Source organism: Hylobates moloch, unplaced genomic scaffold (genome assembly GCF_009828535.3).
Source record: "Hylobates moloch isolate HMO894 unplaced genomic scaffold, HMol_V3 SCAFFOLD_10, whole genome shotgun sequence".
NCBI classification, from domain to species: Eukaryota; Metazoa; Chordata; class Mammalia; order Primates; family Hylobatidae; genus Hylobates; species Hylobates moloch.
Window position 1 is genome coordinate 83,760,893 of NW_026652285.1, and position 21,541 is coordinate 83,782,433.

At 39.6% G+C, this 21,541-nt stretch overlaps 1 protein-coding gene across 1 annotated transcript; it reads left to right on the top strand.

The window, feature by feature from the left end:
• The first annotated feature begins 32 nt into the window (after positions 1-32).
• On the top strand, positions 33-20,788 carry DNAJC25 (DnaJ heat shock protein family (Hsp40) member C25). The gene is made up of 4 exons (XM_032164865.2): positions 33-450; positions 13,549-13,701; positions 15,901-16,371; positions 19,538-20,788. The coding sequence occupies exons 1-4, from the start codon at positions 115-117 to the stop codon at positions 19,658-19,660; spliced, it is 1,083 nt and encodes a 360-aa protein (XP_032020756.1). The 5' UTR covers positions 33-114; the 3' UTR covers positions 19,661-20,788.
• The last annotated feature ends 753 nt before the right edge of the window (positions 20,789-21,541 follow it).

Here is a 21,541-nt window from a genome sequence, read left to right on the forward strand (position 1 = left end):
TGGAGCTGGAGCCAGGCGGGCCGAGCCGGGCGTGAGGCGGAGTGCTGCAAGACTCGCTGGGGTGGCAGAGCCGCCGGTGAGGCTGGGGTGGCAGAGCCGCCAGCGAGGCTGGGGATGGGGGCGCCGCTGCTCTCTCCCGGCCGGGGAGCCGGGGCTGCCGGCCGGCGCTGGTGGATGCTGCTGGCGCCCCTGCTGCTGGCGCTGCTGATGGTGAGGCCCGCGGGGGCCCTGGTGGAGGGGCTCTACTGCGGCACGCGGGACTGCTACGAGGTGCTGGGCGTGAGCCGCTCGGCGGGCAAGGCGGAGATCGCGCGGGCCTACCGCCAGCTGGCACGGCGCTACCACCCCGACCGCTACCGGCCCCAGCCCGGCGACGAGGGCCCCGGGCGGACGCCGCAGAGCGCCGAGGAAGCTTTCCTGCTGGTGGCAACCGCCTACGAGACACTCAAGGTGAGGCCTGCGGGCGCGGAGGAGCTTCGAAGACCGGCCGCGGGAAGCCCACGGCTCCTTCCGACCCCGGTTCGCGGAGCGTGGGCCTCTGTGACCCCGAAACTGAGCACAGCCACCACCGCGACCTTTAAGATACTCAGGTTTCCCACGTGGCCCTGTGAAAGAGCCGAGTCGGCCCCCTGGGGCCTCGGCTGGCCTCCTTGCCCTCTTCCTTTTTGTGACATGGTTATGCAAAACTTTGGGCATCTTACGATTTCGTGAAAATATTTTAATAACGTGCATTTCACATTCGAAAAGCAGGGTGATCATTATTAGTAGGATCTGGGGTAGCCCACAACAGGGAGAGTCTCGAATATCAAGTGACAACTGTGATCGCATCAGTTTGATATGACAGAAATTTGGTTTCTGGAAATAGTGTTAATGGTGACGCTTAGTTTGGGTTTAAGGAACTAAGAAAACACTGAAAAGAACAATGAACAACCAGTCAAAAGGCTGGATGTGACTCTTTGCTGTGACACCCCTGTATGACGTTGGATAGTGATTTATTATGTTGGAATAGCTGTTTCTTATATGCAAAATTAAGGCCATGATACCTCCTCTCAGGGTTATTATGGGGATTAAATGATAAGTGTGCGAACCGCCCCCCTTTCCATAGGACCCATAAATAGGTGCTTAATGACTTGGGTACAAAACTGAGAATTTCTAGTAGGAAATATTTTGTGAATATGCATTTGTATTTCATTTGACAGGTTTTATTGAGTCTTGTGGGGATGAGAGATTTAGCCCGATGCTGTTTTCTTCTACTACTGCAAAAAATCAAACCATCTAGGACATCACGAAGTATAAATCGTACTTGATGGTGGTATTACTGCTTGAAGGGCCCCATCATACTAATGCGTCAGCGATTGTAGTTGTAAAGTATTTCTTTCTAGCCTTTTTTTTCCCCGAGGTAAAATTTTCCATGTTGCTAGGTAGCCTGCTTTTAATGATTGTACTTTGAGTGGATATAATTTAACCTTGGATTGTTTCTCCAGATTGTTTTTCCAGAGCTGAAAATAGTCAAGGAGCCAACAACTTTATTCATGCCTTCCAGAGCAGTTTGGATAATTTGGAGTCATAAAATGAGTGGTGGAGGGGCGGGCCCTGAACTAGGTAAACTAGGTAAATTGAACTAGGTAAAATTTAATTTACCTAGTTCATTAAATTCTCACTAGCGTTAGTGAGATTGTAATTTTTATTGGCAGTTAACTGAAGGATGGCTGGGGAACTGGGAAAGTGCTGAGGCCCCAAAGGGCTTTGTTGCCGATTATGTAAAGAGTGATGGAAAAAAGACTCCAGAAAAGATAGGAAAGAACTCTCCATCCAAGGCACTTCAGCATATGAAGCTCCAACCTCTGTTCTTTGTAGTCAGCCAGAAGCCCTGCTGGTACATAAGGGACCCCCGGACCACTGCGTGAAATCATAATGGGATTTACTAGGGATAGTAAAATTGATAGGATTAGGGAGGTTAATCATGTTAATTTGTTTCAGGCGCGAGATAGTAATAGGCTTGTGGTGCTTGAATTTAGGTTGAGCGTCAGGAATGCAGTAGTTGTTAGGATGATATAGATAATTAGGTTAAAGATAGTGATATTTGGATTGTATATTAGTTATCCCATTATGATTTCACACACTGCTTTATAAACTAAGACCAGCAATAGTATTTAGTGTGTTTGACTTTTGGGTATTTAGGGAGTTTATGGACTTTGGAAGTTAAACAAGTGGACGCTTACCCTCTGTGTCAACCCATCTTCTGGAAGATGGAGAACTTCCAGAAGAGAGGGCAGCAGAAACACTGCCAGCTGTTGCCTTCTGCTGTGCTTTGTAGGAGTGGAGATGAGTAGGTTTGGCATGAGAATGGTGAGCATGTTGGTAAGAACTTTGAAAACAAGTGCCATGATTAGAGGGTAGAAATAGTGACGGTAGAGATTCCTGCTGGGAGGGCCACCAGGAGAGACTGATCAGTGCCCCCACCCCGGGACTGATCTGATGAATCTATATGGTTGCCTCTAAAGGTTTCTACCCCTAAAGTTTACCACTCATTGTCAGTTAATGAAAAGCTAGATAAAATAAGTGATCCACTCAAGATCAAGGAACGTTTAGGCAGTTAAAGACCAGTATGTCTGGAGTAAGTAACACTTGTACTCTTGGCTCTGACGGGTTTGTGATAGCTACAAATATCTTGGAACAGGGGAATAGAAGTGGAGTTGTACTGGTGGAGGAGGGAATGAGGGGAGTGTTCTGTAGCTCCCCCAGAACGCCCACTGTGTTACTGTGGAAATTATCTGTGAGACAAAAGGGATGTCTGGAGATATTTTGGACCCTGGAAAATCAGACCCAGCAGACTCTTTGAAAACTTGCATTTTAAATTTATAGAGATGAACATGTACTCATCTTCCAAGTGGAGCACCTCCAAGAACTATTTACCTCATTGAAGATGCTCTCTCTTGGAATAAGGATAAGGACTTTGACTTGCTGTGTGTAGGAGCAATTATTACAGGGTGGTCTGCTTTAATTTCTGTCATAACGGAGAATTGTGAGGAAGTTGCCAAAGAATATGTTTTCTGGGTAATGCAAGGTTTTAATGAACTGAGGTCATCCAATTTGGAGGGCTTCAGCCTTCCATATTATCCATTGAGGCAATGGAGATGTAATGGCTGTTTTATTTGGCATGTGTCCAATGGCTGTAAAAAGGGTTTGTGCCGGGCGCGGTGGCTCACGCTTGTAATCCCAGCACTTTGGGAGGCCGAGGCGGGCGGATCACGAGGTCAGGAGATCGAGACCACGGTGAAACCCCGTCTCTACTAAAAGTACAAAAAAATTAGCCGGGCGTGGTGGCGGGCGCCTGCAGTCCCAGCTACTCGGAGAGGCTGAGGCAGGAGAATGGCGTGAACCTGGGAGGCGGAGCTTGCAGTGAGCCGAGATTGCGCCACTGCACTCCAGTCTGGGCGACAGAGCAAGACTCTGTCTCAAAAAAAAAAAATAAAAAATAAATAAATAAATAAAAAGGGTTTGTGAAGGGTAAAAGGTCCAGGTGGCGTTTGCTAAGAGCAGGTCAGATAGAATAGTGGGAGAAGTTGAGTTCCAGTGGCTCTGGAATGAAAACGGGATGCAGAAGCCTATCTCTGAATGTTGATAATAAATACATCAACAAAATGGAAACTGTAATTATGTAAAACATCAGTGGATTTATGATTCTGAGGTGGTTTTGTTCAAATAAATGCCCTTTTGAGGGGGTTTTGTTGTTTTTTTTTTAGATGGTGGTTGTTAAAAAATAAGTACACTAACATGACTTAAATACAGTTGGTAAGAGAAGAAGATGTGACATTTGGTCATCACTATTTTAGCAAAAAGATTTTACCTGTGCATGGAGAAATGGAGGAAAACCAAACAAAAGAAGTGTGGGTAATAATGGAAGGCAAAGGCACTGGCCTCATGCTTTCACCAAGTCATGCTTAGTTCAAATTCCCAAATAAATTACAGTTCCAGATCTCAGCAAAACTTCAAACCATTATGATTTCACACACTGCTTTATAAACTAAGACCATGCAGTAGTATTTAGTGTGTTTGACTTTTGGGGATTTAGGGAGTTTATGGACTTTGGAAGTTAAACAAGTGGACACTTACCCTCTGTGTCAACACTGGATCTCATGAGGTAGAATAATCTGGTCCCACTTACATGTTTTTAAAGTGGCTATAGCACTTATCACACTGCAGTGTAAGTACTGAGTAGGTCACTCTTTCCTACTAAACCATGCTTCTCATTTTTTTGTGCGTATATCCATAGCACCTAGCACAGTGTCTGGCACATCAGAGCATTAATGTTATAAAAACTCTTATCTGGAGACATTCAGATAGAATGGAAATGGAAAGTGGATTTCTGGCATTTTGGCATTGGTGTGTGCAACGCCCTTTGCCATTTCACTCAAATTAATTGCAGTGTTAAAGAGTGGTATAGATAAGTAAATTGGACGGTTATGAGTGAAAAATTCCTGCATGAGAGAAAAATTGCACTTCTACTTTTAATGTTCTGAGGGTTTTTAAGTGAGAACAATAATTTTTTAATGTAGATAAAAATTGGATAATACATGAAATATGAGAAACGACACAGAAATAAGCAGATGAGAGAACAACTTGAAAGGATGCACTTAGAAAAACTATGATTGGTAAAAAATGCAAAAGTGTAGAATTTGATGGCATTTTGCAGGATCACAAGAAAAGAGCCTAGAAAAGGTCTTGGGAATATTTCTGGCATGAAGGTGAAGGCTATTTGATAAGTTGAAAGGATGTGTAGAGAGGGCATTCTACTCCAGGCTTGTCTTGGAAGGGAAGCATTACAACAACACTTCAGTTTCCTTTTATCAGTCTGCTGTGGCAGGGCTTTAGCACTTAGGAAGAATTTAGCAAAAAACGATTCTGAACTCCCTGCCCTGTACATTTCTGTTTATTGTTCATTCCTTATATTCTCTTACTCAACCCCTTCTTTAACTGGCACTGACATAGGCGCTTGGAGGAGACCATAACAAAGGAAAAGACACAGTTTCTGACTTAAAGTTTTTAATAACAAGGGAGACAGATACTTATTGTTCAGTTATTATTTAAGTTATATAATACAAGTCTGTGCAGATTATATTGCTGTGCTGAGAGGAAGTGATTATGTCTTCTTGGATTAGAGAAGAATGTACCCTTTGAGTTGATCAGGAACAAAGTCACCAAGGTTGATGGTGAAAGGACATTTCCGGTAGAAGGGAAACTTGATCAACAGAAACATAGAGTCATGAGTGTGCAGGGCTTGTTCCAGGAATGAGATGTAGTTTCACGAGGTATTATAGTAATGAGCATTTTCTCCACCAAGGATCAGTTTTAGCATATTTGTCCCAGGGACTCTGTTTTGGGGAGAAAATGAACTGCATGTATTACTATTCTTTTTCAACATTACCCAGATTGTATTTAATCAGTCATTCATAGTAGGTGAATAATCATAAAAATATTTTAAAATTATATAAATTGCTTTCTTTTTTGAGACAGGGTCTCACTGTGTCACCCAGGCTGGTCTTGAAATCCTATGCTCAAGCAGTCTTCCTGCCTCAGTCTCCCAAATAGCTGCGATTACTGGCACATGCACTGAACCCTAAAATTATATAAATTTCTATTATAGGTGTGATGCTGATAAACAACCAAATTAAGTTAATTTATAGTCCACAGATGACATATAGTTTTCATTTCATATGCCAACCCTGATTGGTCATGATTACCTGGAACAAAACTCTTACCTTTTAAGAGTTTTGAGACCTTTTCTGGGGTTAGTGGGAAAGAGTAACATATTTGCTAGTAATGTTTCCCATGGCCCTGGAAAAAGGATGTGGTAGCGTATGTACTACATTTACTATTTCTGCTGTGAACCCGTAAATGTTAGTGTTTACTGGTTCCTTAATTTCAGCGGTTACTCCCTACTTATGGCCAAGGGTGATTATATACTAGCTGTGTTTGATCCTGGTGCCATGACTGGCTGACATGATGTAATCAACAACCAATCAGAGTTCTTAATCAACTTGAAAACTACTGACTTGATATAATACTAGCCAGAAACTGAGTACTAGACATTTTAATTTAGCTTGTACAGATTTATCGTAGGTAAATGGAACATTTTGAGATATTCACAAGAGCGCCAAGACCGTTACTGTTTTTCATAGACTTTAGGGGATCTTTTATTTCTAGGTTGGGAGCCTGCCAAGGTGCCATGGGAGGGAGAATGTTGCAGGATACTGGAACATAGTTTGGGATCAGATGATGAAGGACCCCTTAAGTTGTGTTCAGGAATCGGAACTTTATGTATTGAATAGTTACCAGAAGTTTTAAAGTGGAGAAATGACACAATCTTATGTTTGTTTTAGGAAGAAAACTCTGGGAGCAATTTTGAGAATGGTTCGGGGAGGGCAAAAAGGTATTCTTGACTGAACTCATTTTACTTACACTGTCTTCTTCTGGAATCCCTCTTCTGTCATTCTTCTTCTGGAATCTTCTTCTGTCATTCCTCTTTGGCAACTTGAAAATCTCCTACTTGGTTCATTTCCCATTCCTTTCGCTTCATTTTGCTTCTTTTAAAACTACACTCACATTTTTCCTTTCTTTGCTGTTCACTGTCTTTACTTTCTCATCTCCCTTTCATTCAAGCTGTCATAGACTGGCGTGTGCAGCAGCACATGTGTTGGAACTGTCCTTGTTAAGGTGAACAGTGACACTCTACTCACCAGATCTGATTAGATTGACTGCTCTTCATTTCTTCCTCCTCCTGGAACTTTGTGTCATGTGATATTGTTGACCATTTCGTTCTTTAAGGTGTTCTTCCCTGACTTCCTCGATGTAATCTTTGTCTGTTTCTCCTGTCCTCGCCATTTCTTTTCAGTCTTTATCGTTTTTTCTACTACCTACCCCTTAAGCATTGCTGTTGAGTTCTCTCTTGTGTACTCTTTTATTTTCTAAGCTCTTCCTGATGAAACTCAACCGTATCCTTGACCTAAGCCACTGCTTTTAAGCTGACAGCTCTAAAACCTGCATGTTCTCCAGGCTCATATTTTCAGCTGCCTCTCCTCTGTAGCACAGGTACCCGCAATTAAACATGTCTGAATTCAATCTTATCTTTGTGAAAGCATAAACTGCAAAAGAAGATATAATTATGACTCTCACAAATACAGAATGAACATGTGTCAGAGATTTAACATATTAATCAATGAGAGAACCAGTAAGATACTAAAACTAGTTGAAAGAGAAAAAAAAGTGCCAACATTTTTAATCAGGTAGGGAATGCTGAAATGCCTATAAAACTGGAAAATACCTACCAAGCAATAATGTGTTGCATTCCACGGACATAATTTGTCTTTCTGTGAATAGGAGTCATTTGCATTATTTCCAGTTTTCTACGAGTTACTTCTGTTTCTAGAGTTAAAATAGGTTAGTCAAAGACAAAGGTGCACTCCTCTGAAGGAATAGATAATCCTTGAGGCTCCAGAAATTGAAAGGATATCTAGTAATTTTTTCTTCCTAGTTCAAAATCTTCCACAATTTTTCCTTGCATCTTCTCCAAACTTGCTGTTTTTTTCCTGTATTCATTATCTTAGTGAGTAACATTGTCTACGTAGTAACTCTAATTAAAAACTCTGGTATCATGTTCAACATCTCCTTTGATACTTGTGTACCCCTTTACTTACCAAGTCCTATTCTTTTACTTAGCTGCTAAAATCTGTTTCTCCCTCATTCTACTTTTTGCAATACTGCCAGAATTGTCTTTCAGAAATATATACTTCTACACAATGCTATTGTTCTCATACTTGGAAACATTTTTGTTTTTGAATAGCACAGATGATAACATCCTAACTCTTTGGTGCAGCATACAAGATCCTCAACAGTTCTTATCCAAACTTGCCTTCCTAGCTATATTTACTACTCCTTTCTTCCTAAATTTCCCCAATGGTCAAGCTTCCCTGAATCCATGATATTTTTTGATACTTTTATACGCTTAACACTTGCTGTTTCCTTTGCCTGGAACAAGTTTCATTATACCTTACTTGTTTCTGAGATCTAGCCCCCATTTCCCTTCTGCTGTGAATTCCATTGCTAGTGTTTTTAGACAGAGTCAGCCCCTTGTTCCTTAGCACACTCAGTTGTGCTTTTCTTGCTTGCTAGATTCTTCTTCTAGATGGAGGGTTCTTGAGGCCACGGCCTTGTCTTTTTATTCTCTTTTTGTGCTCAATACAAGGCCTAATGCCCTGCATCATCATTTTTGAAATGAAGACAACTGAGGTTTTTAAAAGTTCAAGTGACTAAGTAGATGCTGATAGTATTAACTGATACACAGAGGGATAGATTGTTTTTTGTTTTGTTTTGTTTTGTCTTTGTTTTTTTTTTTTTGTTTTGAGACGGAGTCTTGCTTTGTTGCCCAGGCTGGAGTGCAGTAGCGCTACCTCAGCTCACTGCAAGCTCTGCCTCCTGGGTGCATGCCATTCTCCTGCCTCAGCCTCCCGAGTAGCTGGGACTACAGGCGCCCGCCACCATGCCGGCTAATTTTTTGTATTTTTAGTAGAGACAGGGTTTCACCATGGTCTCGATCTCCTGACCTCGTGATCCATCCGCCTCGGCCTCCCAAAGTGCTGGGATTACAGGCGTGAGCCACCGCGCCCGGCCAGTAGATTGGTTTTGAGCATGTTGAGTTTGAGATATTTATGTTGCATTTAGAAAATGTTCAGGACATAGTTGAGAATAGGAGGAGGCAAGAAAAACAGTTACAAGCATTACTAGTATGTAGGTAATATTCCAAATCATGGAAGTTTTTGAGACTATGTGCAGAATGAGAAGAGAAGATAGAGAAGATAAGTTGCACTAGTGACTAGTGGGCAGGAAACAAGAAAAAAAAAAATGAAATGGGTAGCAGTTAATTTTCTCCCTCTTTCATAGGATATAATGGCCTGGAAAAAAATTTAGATCAGAGGTTTTTTTTTTTTGAAGGATCATTTGTGCGTATGTGTGTATGGGTGTGTGTGTATGGATTTAAAAAAAAAATAAGATTAATATATATTGAGTGAATACAGTAATACATTTTCATATATCATTGATTCCTGACCTTCACCACCCCAAAAATGGTTTTTATACTCTGTAACAGAAAGTTTTAAATGTAAAACTAGCTGCAGTATCAAATTATTGCAATTTATGTACTGAGATCAAACAATTCATGATTTCCTTCAAGGGCAGGAACATAATATATTTTTGCCTCTGGGGAGGGGGGATGACCCTTTAAGAGAAGGAAGGATTCAGTGCTTTCTTTGCTTGTGGGTTTCCTCTTGTTCACTTTTGATCTAGATATTGGTGGTTATGTTCCAGTCCTCCTGCATATGCCCAAGAGGATTGGGAGTGGAATGGACACCAGCAGAAGCACTACAGTTATTCCTGTAGAGATTAGAAACAAGGAGCTTATTGCCCTGTTTGTCAAGGCTCAGGACAGACAGGAGGAAGAAACAAGTATAAAGGTTTTGGTTTTGGAAAGAAGTTGGAATCTCCAGACCCTGGGACCTTAAGATCCACAAAATTGCTGAAAGAAAAAGTACTACCTTATTGAAAGGTAAGATATTAAACTGTTTTAAGGTTTAAGCTATGTTAGCCACAGTAGCATATTTTCATAAACTATGAATTCAAGCAGTCACTTCTGCCAAACTGAAGTTTTTATGACATCGCCACCCATCCAGCCTTGCTGGTGAGATGGAGACCTGTGTAGTGGAGAGATGCATATTGCAAGGAAAAACCTTCACAAAAGTTCACTCGTTTTTGAAATAATGTTTACTGAGTGCCAGGCACTGTAATAGGCCTTGGAGTTACCCTACCTACTTTCCAGAAATTCTCATTCTAAGAAAAGAAAAAACTGATGATTACAATGTGATAAGTGCTATAATAAATAGGTACCAAGTGTAATAAGAATGATCTAACTGTCTGGGGCAGTAATGTTTACATTCTAAAGGATTAATAGGACTCATGAGGTTCAAATTAGAGAGAAATACACGTTTGAAGACATAGGTATGAAAAGGAACATTGTGTTGGAATAACACACCAAATTCCAGAAATTGCTGTCTGAATGTTTGCTATGGGTAAAATAGGGGAAACTGATAAGGGATGTTGCTAGGTAGGTAAGTTTGGACCAGTTGTGAAGGCCTGGTGGCATGCAAAGGAAATTTTAACTTTGGCCATGGGAAAGCATTGGAGATTAAAAAAAAAAAAATTGTGCGGCTACCTTAGTTCAAGATTAGTATGAAAAAAATAAGAATGTATCTTAGCTTTCTACTTGAGTCCCAGAAAGATGGTCCTTCTTATTATGTCTTTTCTTTGCTAATATTCTTGGTATCCTCTTGTTCTTACTAGGTTGATTCTAAACTTTGTAGGTTACTAAAGAGCAGAATTTTGACTTAGGCTGTTGAGAACTCCTAAGTTTTACCAATTTGTGCTGCCCTTGATTCTAAAGTGTATGCATGCCTCACTGATCATCTTCAGTATGCATGAAAACTGATCACTTTCTTCATTTGGAGAGAAAGCTTTAAGCCCTAGAATGGAGATAAAATAAATTGAATAAATGCTGTAACAAGGAAGTGGCCAACTTTTTAGTCTAATCATGACCAAAACAGGGTCATAAATTTGTGGTGACCCTAAAGAAAAGAAAACCATCCAAAGAGAAGTCAGACTTGACCCTGAGATGTCTTGCAGGAATTTGGTAGTTTGAGGATTCCATTAGGGGACCTTGAACAGATTGCACAGGCTCTGCTTGCAGTAGAAAGGCCAGACACAAGGTATAAATTTTGCAGTTGCTTGTGTTGGAGCATTAGTTGACCATTGTGTTAAAGGAGTTCAGGACTTGGTAAAGTCGATAATCTAGAAACCAGCAAGAAAATGGTGACCCTGGTGAAAGATCTGAGTGAAACGTTTGAAGAGGGATGATATCTACGTTCTGTAGAACAGAGATAAGAGAACAAAAAGAGAAGATAGTCACTGGACACATGATGTCCACTTACCAGATTTCAACGGCACTCCAAGACCTTACTCCATATACTTCAACCAGGAGGAGTGCAGACAGCTGGGGCAAAGGGCTGCACAGAGACAATGAGGCTCATAGGAGTCTGATCTCAGCGTGGCATTTCATTTAAAAGCTACATGTAATCTAGTTGTAGCAAGAAGAATTGTACTTGAAGAAATACATTTCAAAAGGCATCTGTCATGGTTGGGATGCCGAGTTAAAGTCAAGGATTTAAGGCGCCAAAACAGGGCATTTCTATAAAGTTAGCCCAAAAAGCAGAGGGAGAATGGGAAAATTCTCAGATGATTTCTTGAGGTACTCAAAAGGAGACACATGAAGAGACACAGGCTTTAGTGTTCAGGGCTGTCTGTGTGACCCTTATATAGGTTTACCCTTTCTAGGTTAGAAGCTCTGGAATAGGATGATGACTTAAAGGAGGAGTCACTGATTGACAGTTGAGGCATATAGCAGCTGCCATAAGAAAATCCTTTTTGACCGAAGAGAACATACAAGGAGTGAATCTGAAAATAATACTAGCTTGAGCTCACACCTCCTTGTATAACTGAGAATTTTCATATTGGCCCTCCATATAAATATATTCATATCTAATTAAGCTAGCTACTAGTTTACATCGTTTCATATACTGGTGAGAGGTAAGAAATTTTTTGAATGTAATGAATATAGGAGAACTTACTGAGAATGATTGCACACAAATTCAAAAATTTTTTTTTTTTTTGGAAACAGAGTCTCGCTCTGTCACCCAGGCTGGAGTGCAGTGGTACAATCTCGGCTCACTGCAACCTCCACCTCCCAAGTTCAAGTGATTCTCTTGCCTCAGCCTCCCGAGTAGCTGGGATTATAAGCACAAGCCACCATGACTGGCTAATTTTTGTATTTTCAGTAGGAATGGGAGTTTGCCATGTTGGCCAGGCTGGTCTCCAACTCCTGACCTCAAGTTACCTGCCTGCCTTGGCCTCCCAAAGTGCTGGGATTACAGGAGTGAGCGCCTGTGCCTGGCCCAAAATTCTTAATAGAAAATACATAATGATTTTAATGGATACAAGGAAGATTTTGTCATTAGCAAATTTCTTACTTTAAATCTAAAAAACTACATGTTGGAGGACTCAGAAGGTGATCCTGAACAGACCCCAGAGAATCTGTCTGCAGTAGCAAGGCACTAAGTTTAGATTTTGAAATGCCTTTAGCTAGGAATCTACAACTTAATAAATGTTGAATAATTCATTCCTCTAAGATAAAAAAAAGACTTTTTTTTTTGGAGACAGGGTCTTGCTGTCTTGCCCAGACTGGAGTGTGATGGCATGATCACATAAGTGATTTCCCACCTGGGGAACATCCTGGGAAGCTGGGACTATAGGCACATGCCACCATGCCCTGTGCAAATACAATTTTTTTTATTTTTTTAAAGACGAGGTCTCACTATGCTGCCCAGGGTGATCTCAAACTCCTGGGCTGAAGCAATCCTCCCGCCTTGGCCTTCCAAAGTGCTGGGATTACAGGCATGAGTCACCACACCTGGCAAAACAGACTTTTGTTTTTGTAATGGTTTTTATTATACTCATGTATAGAGATTAAATAATTTGTTTTGATTTTATAATAGTTTTTATCTTTAATTTTTTTGGAAATGGGGCAAGTTGGAAAATGTAATAGGTTTCCTGTGAGATAAAGAGCAAATCGTAACCTGGTTTAATAACTCTGCAACCTGCATAGCTCAGTACAACATTGCATTTATCCCTGTTGGAAATTGATTAGAATCAGAGAATATATTTTTTTTAATGTTTTATCTGTGAACATACAGAGCAGCATTTTGGAATGCTATAATTCTTTCAAGGAGTTGTATCAGTAAGAAAGATCTATATGTTACCTCATTTGTGACCTGGGCTGGACAACATATTATAGTGATGAAGTACTACATGTTTGTAACATGTTTTCATATAATGTTTGTTATTTGATATTCACAACAACCATGTAAAAATAGTACAGCAGGGATTGTTAGCTCTTTCTGCGAATGAAGAAGGAGGGGGCTCAGAGAGGCTAAATGTTTTACCTAAGGTCACAAAGCTAGACTTTGACCGTTGGGCTGCATGGTGTCTCAGTGTTTCTTTGGGATGGGCATAATTCAGTTTTGTAGGCACAGGCTGGCTTCACCTACTTTTTGCTGTCCTAATCATTGCTTTTAGCAGAAAACTATCTATACAAGGCTGGGACGTGATTGTGAATATATACAAGAAATAAGCATTTTTTAAAAAAATAAACAGTTAAGAGTAGTTGTGAACAGGCTTTTATTAGCACCAAGCATATATCTAACATTGAAGTTCTGGAAATTTTCATGGCTTTGAAGAGCAATGGGCAATTTTTTGATTGTGACAATTTCAGTATTTTTACTCAGATTAACCTTACATAATTATAAAATTCTATATGTGATTTAACATTATAAACTAAGGCCATTTAATGGACTGTCCTATGAAGTTGGATATCTTGTCATTTTACAGGATGAAGAAACACGAAAAGATTATGATTACATGCTGGATCATCCAGAAGAGTACTACAGCCATTACTACCACTACTATAGCAGGCGCTTGGCCCCTAAGGTGGATGTTAGAGTCGTGATTTTGGTCAGCGTGTGTGCTATTTCGGTGTTTCAGGTATGTATCAGTGGATATTTTTATCTATATTTATGTGCATTGAGTGCACATTGCCTAGTGCTAGTCATTAAAACCTAACTGCGAGTATCTTGTAAAATTTTACTTCTAGTTGAGATCTGTTTTATTCATTGGCAGTATTGGAATCGTTGTCCGTGGCAAATCTAAGAAATTGTTGAAGAATGTCATTATTACTACAAAACAACCCCTAAAAAATCCAGACCCTTTTTCATTATTCCCTCTGGAGTATTTTCTACAAAATAGCCAGAGTGAATGTCAGCTAATTCTTATCATTTACCTTTGTAGGACTTTTCAGTGACTTCCCATTAAACTTGGGAGAAATCTGAATTCCTTAATCTGGCCTAACAAGTCCTGGCTCCAGTCACCAAATGCCAGTAGTGCTTGCCATCATTATTGTAACAACCAGAAATGTCCCACGCATTTCTGCGTACCCCTTTAAGGGTGCTTCTGCTCAGGTTGAAAACCACGGAAATAGATTAAAAGAGGCATAGGAACTTTTTATTTTTGTTTTTGTTTTGAGACAGAGTCTCGCTCTGTTGCCAGGCTGGAGTGCAGTGGCACGATCTTGGCTCACTGCAGCCTCCGCCTCCTGGGTTCAAGCGATTTCCCTGCCTCAGCCTCCTGAGTAGCTGGGACTACAGGCGCGCACCACCACACCTGGCTAGCTTTTTGTATTTTAGTAGAGATGGGGTTTCACCATGTTGGCCAGGATGGTCTCGAACTCCTGACCTCGTGATCCTCCTGCCTCGGCTTCCAAAAGTGCTGGAATTACAGGCGTGAGCCACTGTGCCCGGCCAGGAACTTTTTATGTTGTAAAGTATCACAAAAATTTAACTTCTGCCTGAAATAAGTTTTCCCTGTTATTAAACTAGCCATGCCTATCACATGCTCCTTTAGAGGAAATGAACGAGTCAAATGACTAGAATGAAGCAATCTGCTTGTTTGAAAATTACTTCTCCAGTTACATTCCCAGAAACGACATGATATTCAGTGTTTTTTTTTTTTTAGAGATGGAGTCTCACTCTGTCACCCAGACTGGAGTGCAGTGGAGTGATCATGACTCACTGTAGGCTCGACTTCTTGGGCTCAGGCGATCCTCCCACCTCAGCCTCCTGCATAGCTGGGACTACAGGCATGTGCCACCACACCTGGCTAATTTTTGTATTTTTTTTTTTTTTTGGTAGAGACACAGTTTTGCCATGTTGCCCAGGCTGGTCTCGAGCTCCTGGGCTCAAGCAATCCACTCACCGCAGCCTCTCAAAGTGCTGGAATTACAGGCATGAGCCCCTGCACTTGGCCGATATTCAATTTTTATAAATAAACACTATATTGGAAACTAAGGTGGTATATTTAAAATGTGTCAGCATTTGTAGAAGGATTTACCCTTTCGAAGGGGAGAGCAGGGATAATTTTACTTTTTTGTTTTAAACAATGTAATACTGTAGTAATTTTTTAAAAAATATTCTTAATAGATTGCTACTATTGCAGGGTATTATTTGTATATCTGCTATATTCATTCAGTTAATCAGGAGCTGAAATTTAGGGAGGTACTAGGTGAGGAGCAGGGCATTTTCTGACAAATGCTTTATGGTTGAATACATTTATGAAATAAGTTAATGTTTTCCTGTCCAAATAGGTAGAGTTCAACCATATTTGAGTCTTTCATCAGAATAGGATGAGTGCCACTGTGATATATGCAGATGGCTTAGGAAAAGAGATGAGAATGAATATAGTTGCCTGAGTCTATACCCAATGAGTTTTTGAAACAAATTCCTCACCAGCTAGATTTTGCCATTTAACTCTCTGGTAAGTAGGTTGCTGTTTAAAAAAAAAAAAAGAAAACAATTTTTTTAAAGTGATCTAGGGAAGAGCCAAATGGTAAAGATACGAACAACAGGTGTGGTATGATACATTGATTAGCCTTTGACCTTGGATCCCTGACTGCAGCAGTGATTTTTGGCTCAGCTCAGAGTTTACCTTACTTATCCAGCCTTCAGATCCTGTGTACGCATGGGCTTGGTTCAGTTGTATCTTTTACTTACAAAGTAAGATCTTTGAGATCCCTATTTTTAATTGTAATGGTTTCTTGGGAGATAGTATTCACCGAGACTCTATCATTCCTTTAATTTAGATGAATTTGGGTAAAAAAAATGACTCATTGTTCTCTGTTAATTATTCTAGTTTTTCAGCTGGTGGAATAGCTACAATAAGGCAATCAGCTATCTAGCCACAGTGCCCAAGTACCGTATCCAAGCTACAGAGATTGCCAAGCAGCAGGGACTGCTCAAAAAAGCCAAAGAAAAAGGCAAAAACAAAAAGTCCAAAGAAGAAATTCGTGACGAGGAGGAGAACATCATAAAGAACATTATAAAAAGTAAAATAGATATAAAGGGGGGCTATCAGAAACCCCAAATCTGTGATCTTCTCCTGTTTCAAATTATCTTAGCTCCTTTTCACCTATGCTCATATATAGTTTGGTATTGCCGGTGGATCTACAATTTTAACATCAAAGGCAAAGAATATGGAGAGGAAGAGAGATTATACATTATACGTAAATCTATGAAGATGTCAAAGTCTCAGTTTGATAGTCTAGAAGATCATCAGAAAGAAACTTTTCTTAAACGAGAGCTCTGGATCAAGGAGAATTATGAGGTGAGTAGTCACCCTGTTGTGATTTAAGTGTCATCCACCTGACCAAGTTAAAATCAGGTGTATTATAATGAGGGATCACAGAAGTGTGCTCACATTTCTGAAATCCTAGAGTTAAACAATTAGTAAAGATCTTACTTTTATTGAAAGTAGGACTCTATTTGGTAGTGAGTCGGTGGGTTTTTAACCTGTAATTTCTCTTTTTAGAGGATGAACTTCAAATACTTTAATTGACAAATTCTGAAAACGTTTTAAGAATGTTAAACTGCATTGGAATGATATGCATGTTTGCAAGGGTGTTACAACAACTTTTGGGTAACTGCACTAAAATTTGGCCCTCCCCAAGTTTTCTTCCAATCCTGTAAACCTAGCCACAGAGACTAAAAAAAAAAAAAACAGGGAGTAAGAGGTGGAAATTTTGTTGAGATGACTTCATTTCAAAATAATTGAGCACAAGATCTTCTGCATAATAACTGACATCTATAGAAAGTTACTTTTGTTTTACTTTTAAATTAAATCGAATTACTGTAATGCCTCTAAACTTTTGGGCATTTTAATAAATGCTTTATGCCACAATTGTCACCTACAAAAATTACTTTGAGGTGATCAGCTACATAGCCATCATGTTAAAGGGATTAGCAGTCTCATTATCATAATGACACTGTTTTAGATTCAGGATAAAATTAATTGGCTATTATGTTAAATATAAGAATAGAGCACCGTGAAATGTTTTTGTTTTTTTTTTCTTATTTTTATCATATAGTGTCGGGGTTTTGCCGTGTTGTCTAGGATGGTCTCAAACTTCTGAGCTCAAGCAATCTGCCCACCTTGGCCTCCTAGAGTGCTGGGATTACAGACATCAGCCACTGCACCCAGCCAAAACCTGCTTAAGAAATCTGAGATACATTAGTTTTTTTAGTTTCATAGTCATTTCATTTTGTATGTGATGTCCTAAATAGATTTCACTGAAATTAAAGTTTGGGTCTGAATTATATTTATGTAAGTTAACTACTGTGAATTGCCCGATGTTTTACCAAGTATACCTGTTCATAAATAAAATAAAAATGTTATTTAGGGCCAGGTGTGGTGGCTCACGCTTGTAATCCCAGCACTTTGGGAGGCCGAGGCAGGTGGATCACTTAAGGTCAGGAGTTCAAGACCAGCCTGGCCAACATAGTGAAACCCTGTCTCAAAATACAAAAAAATTAGCTGGGCATGGTGGTGCATGCATGTAATCCTAGCTACTCCGGAAGCTGAGGCAGGAGAATCACTTGAACCAGGGAGGCAGAGGTTGCAGTGAGCCAAGATTCTACCACTGCACTCTGGCCTGGGCAACAGAGTGAGACTCTATCTCAAAAAAAAAAAAAATGTTATTTAGTTACAGCATGCCATTTAGCTCCTAAACTATTTGAAAAGCTTGTTCTTTTAAGTAGGTTAAAAAGTTTAAAAGTTTTCTTTTTTAAGAAGGTAAAGCAGCTCAATCTGCAAAACTGTGTCTTTCTTAGGGTGCTATTGTGGGGTGAATTATATGTTATCGTAGGAAGTTGTCTTAGTCTTTACTTCCTAATATTTGGAAGTAAAATAATTTCTTTCCAAAATTTGATGTGGCTATGAAACTGGCTAAGACAGCTTGTTCATTTTGCTTTAGTTGACATGCATTAAAAGTTACAGAATTGCAGGCTGGGTGCGGTGGCTCATCCTGTAATCCCAGCACTTTGGGAGGCCCAGGCAGGCAGATTGCTTGAGCTCAGGAGTTCGAGACCAGCCTGGGCAACATGGCGAAACCCTGTCTCTACCAAAAAAATACAAAAAATTAACTGGGCGTGGTGGTGCCTGTGGTCCTGGCTTCTCAGTGGTTACAGTGAGCCAAGATTGTGCCACTGTATTCCAGCCTGGATGACAGAGTGAGACCCCATCTCAAAAAAAAAAAAAAGTTGCAGAAATGCAGATGTTCTATGTTCTCACAAGTTTTAACTCTGTGGTTTATTTAACCTTCTTTGGAAACTTTAATTTAAAAAAAATGAAAAATTCATAATTATCTTTAGATGAAAGTAGATGTAAGTTCAGTTTGGAGATAAACATGTATGTAAGGTCATTTTGTTCCTTGGTTAAGATCACCAAATCTGAAAGTCATCAGTTAAATTTACAAAGGACTATATTAAAAAATAAAGTTTTGATTCTTTAATATTAGACATTAGTTGTAGAGAGGAAATGTTAAGCCCTTTAAACTCAGTCAATTTGCATTGAGGAAAAGAATGTATTCCTAGGTTACAGAAATCAGTGACAAAAAATTACTGGTTCTAGGCAGGGCGCAGTGGCTCATGGCTGTAATCCCAACACTTTGGGAGGCCGAGGTAGGTGGATCACTTGAGGCCAGGAGTTCGAGACCAGCCTGGCCAACATGGTGAAACCCCATCTCTCCTAAAAAAAAAAAATACAAAAAAATTAGCCAGGTGTGGTGGCATGCTCCTGTAGTCCCAGCTAGAGAGGCTGAGGCAGGAGAATTGCTTGAACCCAGGAGGCAGAGATTGCAGTGAGCTGAGATTGCACCACTGCACTCCAGCCTAGGTAACCAAGAGAGACCCTGTCTCAAAAAAAAAAAAAAAAATTACTAGTTCTTTCTTTTTTTTAATTTGAGAAGGAGTTTCACTCTTGTTGCCCAAGCTGGAGTGCAATGGCATGATCTCAGCTCACTACAACCTCCGCCTCCCAGGTTCAAGCAGCTCTCCTGCCTCAGCCTCCCAAGTAGCTGGGATTATAGGCATGTGCCACCACGCCCGGCTAATTTTTTCTATTTTTTTTAGTAGAGACGAGGGTTTCACCATGTTGGCCAGGCTGGTTTTGAACTCCTGACCTCAGGTGATCCACCCACCTCAGCCTCCCAATGTGCTGGGATTACAGGCGTGAGCCACCATGCCCGGCCACAAAATTACTAGTTCTTATACAGGTTGTTCTTTCATATTTAACACTGAATGTTAAAATGGTTAGTTGCAAATAAATAAATAAATAAAATGCTTAATTGTTTAGTATTTTTAGGTGAATGGTTATCAATACATTCACTGGAAACTTTTTACCTAACATTATATTAGAAAAATGTAAATATGCCATAAAGCTAATGGCAAATGTTTCTCTTTGGATTGTGAAGTCATCTAGTTATTTATACTTACAGGTCTACAAGCAAGAACAAGAGGAAGAATTAAAGAAAAAGTTGGCAAATGACCCCAGATGGAAGAGATACAGGAGATGGATGAAGAATGAAGGGCCTGGGCGGTTAACATTTGTGGATGACTGAAGATTGATGGAGTGCTACTATGCCAAACCTTAATTGTGATATTATTTTCATAACCGAATTATTTTAGAAATCTATCAATTGACTGCTGCTCAGCAGTAAGTAAAATTCCTCAAGTATTTGATTAAACAGAATAATGTCAAAATTTAAACCTTCCCTTAAAACTTTATACATAAGACATTTATGATTGTTCAATTTTTATAATCTATTTGTGGATTTTGTTAAAAGATTTCACAAGAAGATTTATTAGTTGCCATTTAAAATTTTTATATGTTTAGTTAAAAGATTTGACATGAAAATTTATTAGATACCATTTAAAAATTTTATGTGTTATGTGTTTATTCTTCAAGAATGTTTCCTTACTCTTTGTAATAGTGCTACATTTTTCTGCTTTCATAGCCTCTGTATTTTCACAAGACACCAAAAACAGCATTTAATTGTATTATCATGAGTGTTTTTCTGGACACAAACTTCTTCACTAGAATGACCTAACATGTCGTTTTCATTACAGTCATTATAGGATTGAAATACCTTCAAAATAACCTCTCTAGGAAAGTCTTCTGCTAGAATATCCCCCCTCTATTCATTATAATATTCTTTGTTTTTAACGCCAGTCAAATATAATTGTCTTAATAAGATCAGAAACTCTCCAGGAGAGTGAGTCTACCCTCACGTCCTTGTAGGATGATCTTGATTATAGTCTCATTATAGGACTATAACTGTGTTCTCAACATTTCTCCAGAAAGGACCTTGTAAAAAAGTCTTTTATACCACAGTATTGGTTTTTTCCCCCTCTCTCTTCATTTAAAAAAAAAAAAAGCAAGGCAGAAATAGTGTATTGAAAAGTTGTTCATCTATTATGAAGTCCTTGAGTGGTGAAAAATCCATTGTACATGAGAACATTTCTATGCATTTAAACCAGAAACGAGATACATGGCTGTGTGCTCTTCTATCAACCAATGAAATGTAAGTGTTTTTACATGTGTGGCAGTGCAAGTAAATAACACATTATTTGACTGAATCAGGCATGATACTGCACCAAAGTGTCGGTACATATTCATGGTAGTAAATCAGTACTGCTGTTAAAGGATTTATCCCATTGCTTCATATTAATAAAATGGTTACAATATATCACAAGTTTGTTGGTATGACATTTGAAGTGAAAAATTAAAATTGCTTTTATATAATTTTTAAAGATCAGTATAGCATGGTTGATGTGCAGAATCTGTTTCTAGCTAAAGTAAGCTAGTTGTTTTGAGAGCTTAGCCCCAGTCAATGTGAGACAAAGCAGGAAGGCTCTTGCTAACGTAGACAAAGACCTGAGGCAAGGTAGTTAATCTGCGAGGACTTCAGTTGGCTCAATTACAGACTTGGGGAAGAGTCTGACCAGATTATCACTAGGGCCCTTTTGCAGCTCTAAAATTATTTATATTTTTGTAAACTTTAGATGAAAGTGTTTTATGCATCCATTCTGTTGGACGAGTGTGGAGAAGGTACAGAGCTGAATTATAGGTAGCTGTGTTTTAGACTTCAAATGCCCACCTCTTAGCTATAGACAAAATGCCTTTCAAAGATGCTGTGGTTGCCGGTAGAGTCAGCAATCTCTGTCCTGGTGAATGTATTATCATATAGTTAACACACAATGGTATTTACCATCTAAAAACATAAGTACGTGGCATATATTATGAGGACCAAAAAGAAATGTCAGTACTCGACTCTCAAAATTTTTGAATGCCTCTATTAACCCAGCGATGAAGTGTAAGAGGACCGGACATGTTAGCATTCATAAAGGTTGGCTGATGAAAACAGTTCATCGTTTGATATTCTTTTGCATATGTGCTAGATTACTGTATTTCTTCCTTTCTAGAAATGTTTCTGGAATTG

Bases quoted from the DNA above. Each gene is read 5' to 3' on its own strand.
- DNAJC25 (XM_032164865.2), top strand. From the start codon at position 115: ATGGGGGCGCCGCTGCTCTCTCCCGGCCGGGGAGCCGGGGCTGCCGGC. The intron at 451-13,548 runs GTGAGGCCTGCG...GTCATTTTACAG, and splicing joins CCGCCTACGAGACACTCAAG to GATGAAGAAACACGAAAAGA. The intron at 13,702-15,900 runs GTATGTATCAGT...TAATTATTCTAG, and splicing joins GTGCTATTTCGGTGTTTCAG to TTTTTCAGCTGGTGGAATAG.